We start from the raw sequence: 13,272 nt of genomic DNA on the forward strand, positions 1-13,272 counted from the left end.
AGGATCATCATTTATAGAAATCTCGGATGGCTTAGATCAGGCATCGATTCGGCCAAGCCCGATGGATGGCTGCCACTTGGCACAACTAGGTTGGCTGGACCAACTTCCCCCGGATAGCTTATTTATTAGCTCTCTCGTATGGCGTGAGTGGCGTGCCAATTCAATTAGCCTCGACCAAGCGGCATGCCGACTCCTGGCATTTTTTAATGACTTACACCGATCCCCCTCTGATGGTAATCAAATTGATTGATGCTTTGTCTGGCATGAAAAGGCATGCTTTACGCTCCATCCAAAGGAATGGGGCACGACACGTGTCCCTTGCAGGACCAAGTGAACTGACTTAGTATACTCCCTTTGTCCGATATAATTCTAGCTCGGACTTGAGACTAGGGGGCATACAATATGGATAGGAAATTCTTTCCTCAATTGGAGCCGACATGCAAGGAATCTCGATTCAATCCGACCTTGATGCCGGCCGACCCAAGGTATTTTCAAGATCGACTGGAGCTGACAATAACAGGAAAGATTTATACGTGATATTGTTGCCTTATTTACGCTAGTCAAGAAAATTTTGGAATCGATAGGACAGCCTATGATGAGCAAATAAAGAAGAAAGATAGCGACGTATCTCTCCAGATAAGATATAACAAAATAATCTTGCATGATAAGACAAGGCTAACCACCTAATTTTTCAGGCTTTTCACCACACTTCTGCCCTCATCTATAAATAGAGGGCCAAAGGGGACCCTTGAGGTATACAATCACTTCTCTCCCAACAATACGCTCCTTTCCTCTGTTCGTTAATTTTCTGATTTGAGCATCAGAGGGTCCCCATCGAAGTCAATTTCGGTCCGAAACTTGTTTTACAGGTCGAGTCGCCGCCACCGAGTGTCAACCACATCCTATCTCCAACGGATCTGGCCTCCACCAGAAGACTAGTGGCAACAGTTAGGGTTTTGACTTTTGACACTTGAGTGTGGTCCCTAAAAACCAATGCCTGCTACTTGTACCCAAGTCCATATATCATAGCCTTTTCAGATATTTCAGGTTACTAAATACTACTTTTTTAAAAAAGTTAAATGTCATTATTTCTTCACCAGATGATTTGCTTAAGTAAATCAATCATCTTTTTTAAATCTTGAATTTCATATTGTGGCATCTCAAATAAAAAAAGGGCAATTCTTGATTTCCATTAGTTTTAATTTGAATTTTTCTTACAGAAACTTGCTGCATATGATTAATTTATTTGAGTATGTTCTTTTCAATTAATAAATCTCAAAAGGAATTTTTAAATGTTATTTTCTATTTGTTAAATATAAATATTTGTGGGTGACAGATCACTCCTAAAAATTTTTCAGATATATCAATAGGAAGAAGAATGTTTGGAGGGAACTTTATGTTATGATGCTTGGGTCTTTGCTGATCAGGTTGGATCTTTAGCCACTAAAGATCATAAGAAAACTGATACTTCATTAGTGCTCATGTTATTATTCTTTTAGTCTAGGATGCTCTATCATGACATTCATGGCATCCTATGACAACTATCCAGGTGCTTATGCTTTAAGGGCTCTACATGAAAAAGGTAAGTTCATGTTTGTGTATTTTTTTTTCAGTCAATCTATCTTTAGTTTCTTTTCGTCTCTCACAATTGAAGCATAACAATGTTTTGCCTCTATATTTTACAACAATGTATATTAGGCCTAACACACCCCGCCCACCCCCACCAACAAACCAAACCAACAACAAGAAAAAATGCAGCCTGGCTGAACGGAAGGGGATTTGAATTCATGTAAACCTGGCTCCAGTATCATGTTAAATAACCAAGTGAACCCAAAAGCTTGAGCTGTCAAGGAATGGGCCAACAATATATATCAAGCCTAACACCTTTGAAGCATGGCTTATACCACACTATTAAATTATGGCATGACCATTCTTGCTTTAATGCTAGATTGACCTTTAGCTTATCATCATGCTACTTATTTCAATGTTTTATTGCGTTATGTTATGTGATAATGTTAATTTCCCATTTGACTCATCTTAGAATGATGGGTCAAAGATGAATGCAACTTTGTATATTAATTTTTTTTTGCCTTCTTCTCTGATCATAAAGACTCGTTAAATTCTTATGAAATCTTGGAGGGTTTGCTCTTTGGTCACATCTTAAACCGCATAACCAAAAGAATAGACCTCCTCATGTGCCAATTAGGCTTTTAGTTCATAGTAAGCCCTTCTCTTGCTCAAAGTCGCCCTTTGTGAGGAATTCTATACTAAATAATAGAGTTAACTTCAAGTTGAGAGTTTGCTTGTAAAACATTTCATTGATCATACTTCGACCTATAAAATCCAACCATAAAGAAGGGATAGAACTTGCAGGCTAGCATTTTAGATTTTCACTTTGTCTCTTTAGTTTTTTACATTTATTGACATGCTTTTTTTTTATGTTTTTTAAAAAAAGAATCACTTCCTATGTAGGATTACATATTAATGTTGTAACTATTTACCTTGTATTTTTATCAGTAAAAATATTGATTGGTGTTATGTCTATAGGTGCTTCTAATTGTACGGTGGAGAAGTGGGTCCATATTGATGCTTTCACAGCAATGAATGGAGTCTCTCGTTTTTCTGAAAATAAGTACCCTTGGAGGTAGGGTTTTCTAGCTGCTACACAAGTCACATTTGTGCATGCTATAGAAGAGAAAATTTGAGACCAACTGTGATTGTTGTATCTTTATGTAGTCTAGTTTGTTTTGACTTTTGAGCATTGCAGTAATCATTCATTTCCCACTTGTTAAGTGTTGCAACTTGCAACTAAGTTCAGTTAAAATTGCATGACTTCTAAATGTCATTTTAGAATGCTCAGTTTTGAAACATAAAATAAAAAGCCTAACCTAGGTTCTTGGTTGTGCAAATTCCTAGAAAATCTGATGGAAAAAATTACTTGGAGAAGAGAGCAAGAAAATAAAGAAAAATAAGGACTTCACACACAAATTTACATGGTTTACCAAAATTTGGGTGGTTGTTCATTTAAGATATTGTGGTTTTATTTTTGCTATAATAGTAGTTATATGAAGGAATAGAGCAAAATGCCTCTCTTTCACAAAGGTCTTAATATTCCCGATTCTTTTGAAAAAATGTGGTGGTGCTTAGGACCAAGCTATGTCATGTAGTATTGAATTGGGTGGTATGGGCCTCATCGGGCATATCGGACCATTTCGGTATCGAATAGGTATTATGGTATAGAGGCCGTATTAGAACTCAGTATGCCGAACTGGCGCACATACTAGGCATATCAACACTGTAATAGGGCGGCACCTATACGGGGTTTGGTATCGAGATGACGTACCTTACTTAAGACTCATGAGTGCTCTTATGGTAAAGTGGATCAATGAAACAATAATATAGTATCAAGGTTCGATAAAGTGCAGGGGCCAAACCAACTTGTACTAGGTGCAATTGATCGATGTTGCCCAATTTCTTGTTGCATCCATCCATGTCAACTCATTTTAGGTGATATCATGGCTAGGCATAAAAATGGGTCTCTTGATCTTGTGTCGGTATGGAGGGTGTAATGTACCATATCATACCTATATGATAGCAACTCGAACACAAGATGCTATAAACTATAACAAAAATTTATCTTTAAACTAATTTATAATAAAGTAGGTGCATTTAGATGACCATAACATTCGTCGAACCGTTCTGAATCGGACGGTTTAGGGCATTTTGAGCTGTACTGATGGTAAATCGGGATGGTTCAGCTAGGCAAATTGGAACACTGGAGGAGGAAGTGGGAAAGAAAGGAAGAGAGAGAGGAGGGGAGGGAAAGAGGGGATGATGCCGCTGGAGGGCTGCGGAGGTCTTCACGGTTCAGTATCATTCGATGGAGGTTTAATTGAGAAAGAGGGGGGAGCAATGGTATTGGAGGGAGGCGCAGTCGGAGGGCGTCGAATGGCTGTCGTGGCCACTGAATGGCGAAAAATGTACGGATAGAGCTACGGCCATGGACAGTGAAGTCGGCAATGAGTTTGCCAGCTTTACTGTGCTCGGGATTTTTTAAAAAAATCTCATGAAATAAGGGCGATCGCTCTTGTTTCATGCTTGTGGCGCCACAGGCCATGATTGCGCTGTTCAGTGGCCTCTCTGGCAACTTTCCGTCCCTCCTTTTCCTTCCCTCCCTCCTCTCGCTATCTCTTTTTCTTGGTCGAGATTTGATGGAGGAAGTGGAGGCCTTGGTGGCCCTCCGAGCATGCCAGTAGCCTGCTTGTGGCTACCGTTGGCATCTCCTCCAGCCACCCCCTCCCTCCCTCCCCCTTTCTCCCACCCCCTCCCTTTCCCCCCTCTCTTTTCCACCTCTTTGGTTCCCTTCTCTTCTATGTCGGTTCGCGTTGCTCCGATCTGATATGGATCCGTACCGACTCATACAATCAATCGATATGGGTCCCGGTTTCGATTCTGTAGATCTTGGATGAGCATTTGATTGATAGGAATAGGCTAGAAGACATCTAGCATCAAGATTCGCTGAATTGAAATCAGATCTTGCGCCGGTCGGCCAGTGGTAAGGTTTGGTATTGCCCTCATACAGGATTCGAATTGATACGACAAAGAAAGCAGAGGAGAGGGAGAATTGGAGAGGAAAAGAGAGAGGGAAGGGGGGAGGGAAGGAGATGCCGGTTGGCGACAGTTGTGGCTGTCGGAGGGCTGCAAATGTCGGTGGTGCGCAGGAGAGGATGAATTAGAGAGAGAGAGGGCCAATGGTGGTTGTCGGAGGACCATGAAGGCCTTCTATCCGATTGAAATAGGTGCGAATCACCCCTATTTTCATCATAAACCAGTTGTTAGTTTTACTGTGAAGCGGCGAAAAAAAAAATCCATCATGATTTCGTGATGGAAAAAAGGGTGACTCGCTCTTGTTTTAACCACATAGAGGGGGAGGGCTCTTCGAGGGCCTCCTTGACCCTCTAGCGGCCACCACCAACCACGACCGGCTCTCCCTCTCCCTCCCTTCCTCCCTCCCTCCTTCTGTCTCTCTTTCTCTTTTTTGTTCACCTTCTCCCGCACATCACGGTCATCCGCAGCCCTCCGGCAGCCATGACGGCCCTCCGACTACTGCCAACAGCCTCCCTGGCCTTCCCTCTCCTTCTCTCCCTCTCTTTTCCTTCTTTTCTTCAATGTTTTGGATTCCACACCAAAATTGTATCCATAGGCTACTGGTATGGTTCAGCACGCCTTGAACTACCTGGTCTGGGTCGATTTGGCAAACCATGTCTGGTACCACTATTGTTTCAACTTGAATTGAAAGCTATCATCAAGCTGATGTTAGCCTTAGACACTTAGAAGGCATGTAGGTACTGATTTGAAAAACTGGTTAGCGCATGTATATGTTCTGACCATGCTGACTTGCTCCTTTGGGTGGCCATCCAAGGCATCCTCTAATCCCCCAACGGATGTGGCACAAATTTTAAGATGTGGTCCTAAATCCACATTAGCACTACATGGGTTTAAAGGATCTCCAAGTTACAAATTCATCCACATGGGAATTTCCAAGATTTGTAAACAATGTGTGGAACATGATTGGCATTTTGCAATATGAAAGGTTGATGCTATTTTACATGACCTTGGAAAGGGTACTACCAGCCATGTGACATATATTGCTAGGGTCGAAGTGAAGGGAGAAACATGCACCATCTATCACTATATATCATGGATATGCAAAGTTAATGGTGGATAAGTTTGTTGGAGGGATTGGACTTATTCAATGGAATATGAAGTTTGGCTGTTTAGTTTGATGGGTAAGTTGGAGGTTCATGCCATCAGGATGTTGTTTGGTTGGAGTAAGAAAGGAATAAAGGTTGCTTTTTGTTGTTTGGCCATGCCATGTGTCATAATACATACCCAATTTCAGACTGATATACACATAATTGATGGCATTTGACACTAAAAATGCCTCCATCATGTGACTGGCTACTCAGCTCTATAAGAAAGAACGAAGGTCATTTCATATACAACTGCAATAGCATGCCGAACACCATTTTTGACCGTACATTTGAATATAATACCATCCTGATTGAACTCATCTTGTGCTTCCCCATTGACTTGATTTGTTATCACGAAACTAATCTCCGCATTTGATGGCAGATGACTAAACTGACCTTCATGTTGAAGACAGTAGGTTCATAATCACAAACATCATCATCTAGTCATGCAGGTTTGCATGCCTGGAATGGATTGCATTGCCTCGGCGTAAACCATCATGTTGGACTATTGTAAGTTGCATCATCATTGGTTCTATACAGGATACCATGCCTTGTCTTGCACCAGGCAGTGAATCATGTCAACGCTGATTGCATGTTATACATGGCAAAGCCATCAGAGGCTGGCATATCACACCATTGACTCACATATCCCGATGTGGATGCAATGGTTGCTGGTTGGCCATCCAATCGCATCCCATCAGAGTATTTTGTGGAGAGTAAAATCAGTGATGCATAGGTATATGAAAAGCACATTAATAGCCAAGCCTAAGTAATATCTTGTTAATAAATTTATTTGCAAAATTATATCACTCCAAATTTCATAATCTGTCACGTCACTCACAAGTTCATTGCCAAGTCTGAAGCTGGATATTCCACTTGCTTTTGTTAGATAGTGACCAATCTAAAATGTTTGTAACATTTGACTAAGATAGATTTCGACTATCTGAACCAACTGTGATTTATGTACCCTAGCATGCACTAATTTACATTGATTTAATAAATTAACATCAAAATTGTATTGTTAAGCTGCATGATATATATTCACGTATATAAGATGGCTTTGGTGTGAACCTACGTTTAGACCAAAACAGGAAATTTGGAAATAACCAATCCAAGTTGGATGACAATCAGTTCCAAAAATAGCATCACAGAGTCTAAATAGCCGTCCAAACTGGTATTGCCGTCCAAACTATTAGTCAAAAAATCAACACATTGCACCACCTCTCATTCATAATCCCTGATTCCCATGATGAAAATAAGCATCAATTATGACCTTCACAAGCTGGACACTAATTAATCCATATTATGATACTAAACAAAGAACAAGCACCACTTGCATGAAGGGATCACTGAGAATGCAATGGGTTTCATCGATGGTGGCATTGCTGTCATCAGCCACTGAAATAAGTCATAATGCATTTCCATGAAAAGGGGGACAGATGAAAAAAATTAATAAATCAAAGCATTGTCCATTTATAGCCCTTCACAGAATAGATATCAAACATCTTGTGGGTTGGTGAAGGATCATTCGTAGGTGTTGGACGAATTTGAGACCACCCCCAAGGCAGCAAAATTGCAATGTCAGCATGATGTTGCTCACAGCTGGAGCAGACATCCTGATGGTGGCTGGAATTGGGGGTGGAGGAGGACAAAAAATGAGGAAGAAAGATCAATGTCGAAGAGGGAATGGAGTGCCAATCTTCTTGTAGCTGGCCAAAGCAATAGTTCAGAGGCCCAGATCATCTCATCACTGGTCTGAATGGTCTTGCCAGCAGCTGGATTACTTGCAGGTTGGGCTTTGATCCGGTGAGGGAGCAACACCACAGCAGGGCAAGGAAGGGGTTGGGAAAGGGGAGAGGCAAGATGAGGGCAATATTGTAATAGGATAGCATAAGACCCCTTGCCAATGTCACATCATAATTATTTGGCCAAATTCCATGCAATAGGGTTATACGTTTGACAGGTGTTTATCCCATGTCAAGGTATAAGCCTCCCACTGAGCCACAATTATGGCATTTGGCAGCATCACCACAGGATAATTTTCTTATTCCAAGCTTATGCTGCCAATTAGAGCCTTAGCATAACATATTATTGGTATGTCATAATTCATGGCATAAGAACAGAAAAGTATTGAGAAATGACTAAGTTGTATAGGGTGACCAGTACTTGTTTTGAAAAAAGAAAAGCAACAAACAGGTACCCTGTAAGTATAAACATGTAAGAATTAATCATATATGCAACTGGCTTTTATTTGTTCAGTTTTCTTATGTTATTATATTACCGGTTTTACAAATAGATGATATTCCAGTATTAAGTAGTTTGGACTTTGTTTTTCATTAGTATATAGGACCACGCCATATATTGCTAATCTTAAAAATAGATGCAGTATCAGGTTATCATTCTCCTTACTCCATTGAGTACATGTAAACACACACTAATATAGGATATATGCCATGTAATCTGATTTTAAATGCGAAATATATGTGGTATCATCTTATCATCTGCCTTCATTATGTTAATATAGACACTTGCACATGCACACTCTCACATATTCTATATTTTGACAAACACAATGATATTGCCTTTTCAGCATCATGGCAATATTAACTTTGATAAACACATTGATATGCTTTTCCTGCATCATGACAATGGGTGGTCTCAAACTATTGACTTACCTGAGTTATCTTATAAAGCAAGACTCAGTTCACTAAGCACAGCCATTTATGTTAACTTCGATTTCATTGTATGGTGCACTTGCAGAATTGTTTGTCGTAGCTCTCCATTGTTGTGCCTCCGTGGTTCATTTATAGTTCTTTGGTGTGTTTAGGTCGTGAATTTCAAAAGATATTCATTATATGCGTAGGCTTTAAAAGAGAAAAAAAAAAAAATCTCTGTCTTCTAATAGTCCTTATGATGCTGCAGTTTATTAGTCTCCCTGAGCGTACACTTACTGTTGTAACTTCTCTCTTTAAGACCTTATGGTTTAGATACTAGAGAAATTACCTTGCATTTGGTAACTACCATGACATCTTTAGAAGAAAAAACATATGATTGAAAATTAATAAAGGTGTGTTCATGGTTGTACGAATTTCTCATCTCATGCAATATTCTAGGAGATACAACCCATTTGTGTTATCAACTGATGCCTAGCTATTATGTTAAACCTGGGGTTATCTGCAATTGTGTTTCAAAAGGAGTGCAGAAAAATCTCTTTCCTTTTTGTATCTAATCTTGGGCTACATTGGAGCCATCACTTGACATAGCAATATCTGGACTCTGCAAGAAAGTTGATGATCCCTGATCATTTTGTTTTCTTCACCATTTCCTTGAATTAGATATATGGTGGAGAAGCTTGGCTTCAGTGCTTTATATTATATTGCTTCCTGCTATGTCTTTCATTTATATCTTTTATAACAATTGTTTCTTTTTGTGTGAATAGATACTCAAAAGAAGAAGGGATTGCCTTGGAAGAATATCGTTTCAGAAATTTCACCTACCTGCTCAAGTAAGTTTCAACTCCAGCCTATGGGTTCTTGGAGGCACTCAATATCATGGAATGCTGTACCGGGCCGAACTGCCTGGTACACTCCATACCATACTGTACTATACCATACCGATATGGTGTCTTACTTTGTACCAATACTCGATGTATCATTTTGTACCATATTGAATGCCGTACCATCATTATAATAGGATGGCACTGATATGGCGTCCGGTATCGAGATGACGAATCTTGGAAATATGCTTTTGTAGTTTGTATAGTAGGGTATCCTTGACTAGGTTATCCACGTGAATACAATCTGTTCAATGGTCTGATCCAGAAGCCCATGTTGTTGCTTATTTCCTATCTCATTCCCCTGTCCTCTTTTACAACACCCCCCCACCCCCCCCCAAAAAAAAGGTTGACCAAAGGGAAAAAAGATATATCGGTCCCAATTCTTGCAATTGTTGAGATGAAGGGGCATTGACACATTGTTTTATCTCTCTTACGGTATTAGCTTGTTCCTAGTTATTGCCGAAATTGGATGTAACCAAAAAAAAAAAAAGATAAATAAAATGCAAGTATCCAATGCTGCACATGCGAGTAAATTTGCAGTGTTTCCCCCTGCTCATGCAGTGTTTTATGGTCAAATTCTCCTCCTATTCAGCTAGATGATATTTGGCATTTATAGTGCATTGAATCTTTTGTTAGTCTGCAGTTAAAAAGCAATGCATATTGTCTTTATGTTATGTTTTTACAAGTTTTTATTGACTAGTTATCTTCTATAATCAACACTTGTCCCCTTGCTTGTATATGAGCACTTTACATTGATAATAACAAGTCAAGAAGTTCCTTGTGTGACCATGAGAAATAAAGACAAGAAGAATAGGCATGTATTAAATATATGTTAACTGGAGAGGAACTTCTTCTTCTTCTTTCTTTTTATTTTTATTTATTTATTTATTTTGTGTGCACGTGTCTCATGCGCATTATTCACTTATGGTGCAGTCAGAAATCAGAATGTTTCCACATGGTGGCCAAATGGCCTATACACACTTTGGCTATATGCACAGGAGAGAAGTCGCAGATTATGTCGGACTTAGAGTATCAATACATGATGGATCTTATTGCTTTTCCGGATTTGTTCAACTGGTTAAATAACCAACATACTCTGAAATATCCCTACTCCATTGATGATATATATAGTTGGAAATTGTTGGGGCGGGCTTCATGAGGCTGGCTCCAAAAACAGCACTCCGCTTCAAAAACACTCACCCAAGAGAGAGAAGAAGAGGAAGAAAAGGAAGGGAAAAAGCAATGTTTCCCCCTCCTGGCCCCAACCCCCAGGCCCCACCAGATTGTATGCATGGCTCTCCTTCAAGGTGGGGGGAAATATTGTATCATATGCTAGATGGCCCCGTTCTGTCATCAGTGAATAAAGAAAGAAATGTCTTTTTCATGAAATCACAGCTATCTAGAAGTGCAAGCGCATTGCATATGCTAGAGTCTTGTAAAGCCAGAGGGTTAATGCCTTAATGGTCATGTCACTAGTAGGTTTTGGAACTCCAAGCACATGCAGTGGGTCTAAAGCCATATATTTTTGCATGTGTGACATAAAAGAGGGTGATGGAATGGGGGATGCATGCATGTCCACATGTGCTGAAATGAATATATATGTCAGTAAGCTGCCGCTTATTTAAAGAATAAATACCATGACCATCAAATTACTCGTGTTATTTCTTTTCAAATTTATATTAATTTTCTTTTTTTCTTGGACCAGTGAACATTCTTACATTGATGGTTTCAAGTGCTTATTCGCGGTGAATGGATTCTACAAAGCACGACTACAGGCTGGCTTTCCGCCAATTGTCTTGGTAGGAGTTCTAATCTTTTTCACCTTTTAGAATATTTCTGTTTTGATTTCGAGGATTTAGTAATTTTTATTTGATTTGCAAGTCCAATTATATGTTAGGATAATAAATCTAGGAAAAAGGTGGGCTTAGAGTGTGACTGTTGTGGTAGTTGCAGACTAATTTGCTTAGTTCACTAAGCTAGGAACATGTTCATAAATTTTGTTCTTCATTTGTGAAAATCTCTGATCTGGACAAAGTTCCTTGTTCTTGTTACAGTTAAAGGAGCCAAAAGTATTTGTCCATGGGAATGCAAGAGACCAAGATATTATTGTGTCAGCCTGGCCGGGTTGTCCATAGGGTTGTGTCAAGGAATCATATCTTGCTGATAGAAAAACTTGCCACTCTGCGGAGCAATTGCACAAGCATGAGGTAGTTGAGAACAGCAATTGCAAGGTGATAACTTGTGTTGTTCATCTTGAGCGAATGAATTGCCCTTATAAGTTAGCACTCATAAGATGCGATCTTGTGGATTTATCACTTAGGGGGCATGTGATTATTTATTAACAGAATTGAATCATCAATGTTTTATAGTGTATTCATTTTGGCTTATAATATATGAAATTAGTTCCTATTAGATTCTGCAAATAACTTGTTTAAGTAGTTACATAAACAACAATTTCAATGAGGAAGCAAAATAGTCTGAGAATTATTATTTCGTGTGCCAGTGTGGCTCAAACTGTCAATGTTTCCCCTTGATTTTAAGAAGGTCAAAGGATAGTTGTCCTATATGCAACAAGTGTATGGTTCTAAATTTGTCAATGCTAAAGATGGAACACTTTCCTTTTCCTTTTCTTTCCCCCTTAGGGGGACAATAATCACCATAGTGATAATAGTCTAAAGTTACTGTTGGTCTTATAACTCTCGAATCATATGCATAAATTATGTATCCATATATCAATCTCTTTTTAGGTTATCTGTGAACAGGGGGCAATTGGTGATCCATTTAACATACGAGTATCGGGAGACACTTGTATCCTAAAGTGACTGATTGTTTCTCATGACAGATTTTTACTGGTTAGATTGTAGGTAAGAATTATGTTTATGCTTATGGTCCCTAAAATGAGGAACATTTTTGTTTGCATTAGATGTTGTTTCGGGGGCTTGGTCTTGCAAAATTATTCGTGCATGCTGTGATCAACTGCCGTGTAGATCCTTCCAAGGTTTATGATGATATGTCCTGAGCTCTTCTATCCGTGCTAGTATCGAGTATCCACCTTTTCATTGGAATGGTTAAACACGAAATTAAGGAAATGTCTGATGGTCAGTATAGTCAATAAACATTCAGTTTGGACATCTCCGAAGAGCATGGTTTGGTCCATGGCTCTTTACATATTCTTTGTGCACCCGCTCTCATGACCTTTTCACGAGACAACCCTGATTGCAAAGCCTTACAAGGTTGAAACCGGCTCCTTTGCGGTTGCGCGATGCACCACATGCTGATGGACGGCTAGCAAATAATGCATGCATCATGTGATGGATGGTCCGCATGATGCACCGCATGCAGTGCACCATAGAGGATCTACGGTCTAGAAGGTTCAACCACCTTGGAAGCTGGTAAGATTTGTTGTAAACCTTGTTATAAGATTAATACTTTGTGGCAAGGTTTGTTGCATAGGTTTATACTGCCCCATATTTGCCATACTGTACCATATAGTACCGAACGGTGATTTGATATGCAAGGTATATTGGCACGATTCAAACATGGTATCAGCATGGGATTTAGCATGGAGACGGTGAACCTTATTATATAGAGCTCATAAAGTACACCTGTAGGTCTGCTGTTTTTCCATGCATATTATACAGCTTCATGCGGTAATGTATCTGCCTTAATTGTCCCTCCTTAAATCCCTGGAGCTAGAGCTAGCTCGTGGGGCCTCGAAGAGGAAAGAACAGAAAAAGGAGAAATGGGAGCGTTTGGTTCAAGCCATTGTTGTCAGGTAGCTCCATTATAATTTACAGTAGTATTCTGTATGCGCTGGCATACTGTTCAGATAATGTATGATCCTCCATGCGCATAATATTATGCTGCTTTCGCGTGTATAAATTCCAAAGTTGTAAATTAATAACTGATGAATAGGACATACGCTGCCTAATTCAAATCTTCCATTGAAACTTGAATGCAGTA

At 39.6% G+C, this 13,272-nt stretch overlaps 1 protein-coding gene across 12 annotated transcripts in view; it reads left to right on the forward strand.

Annotated features, from left to right (window-relative positions):
• Window positions 1-11,721, forward strand: part of LOC105053932 (dol-P-Man:Man(7)GlcNAc(2)-PP-Dol alpha-1,6-mannosyltransferase) — a 36,912-nt gene extending 25,191 nt beyond the window's left edge. For 6 of the 12 annotated variants that reach the window (XR_012135234.1, XR_012135236.1, XR_012135239.1 and 3 more), the window contains 7 exons: window positions 1,359-1,427; window positions 1,500-1,582; window positions 2,548-2,644; window positions 9,193-9,258; window positions 10,243-10,910; window positions 11,015-11,108; window positions 11,364-11,406. Coding sequence is in view for 4 of the 12 variants with exons in the window: in XM_010935270.4 (XP_010933572.1) it covers window positions 1,359-1,427; window positions 1,500-1,582; window positions 2,548-2,644; window positions 9,193-9,258; window positions 11,015-11,108; window positions 11,364-11,444 (490 nt within the window). In the remaining 8 variants the exon portion in view is untranslated. Of the gene's footprint in view, window positions 1-1,358; window positions 1,428-1,499; window positions 1,583-2,547; window positions 2,645-6,135; window positions 6,264-6,363; window positions 9,259-10,242; window positions 10,911-11,014; window positions 11,109-11,363 lie in introns of those variants that run through there. The other 6 variants (XM_010935270.4, XM_010935276.4, XM_010935271.4 and 3 more) reach the window with 3 other exon arrangements.
• Window positions 11,722-13,272: the final 1,551 nt, after the last annotated feature.

The sequence above is a fragment of the Elaeis guineensis genome, chromosome 11, assembly GCF_000442705.2.
Source record: "Elaeis guineensis isolate ETL-2024a chromosome 11, EG11, whole genome shotgun sequence".
Lineage (NCBI taxonomy): Eukaryota > Viridiplantae > Streptophyta > Magnoliopsida > Arecales > Arecaceae > Elaeis > Elaeis guineensis.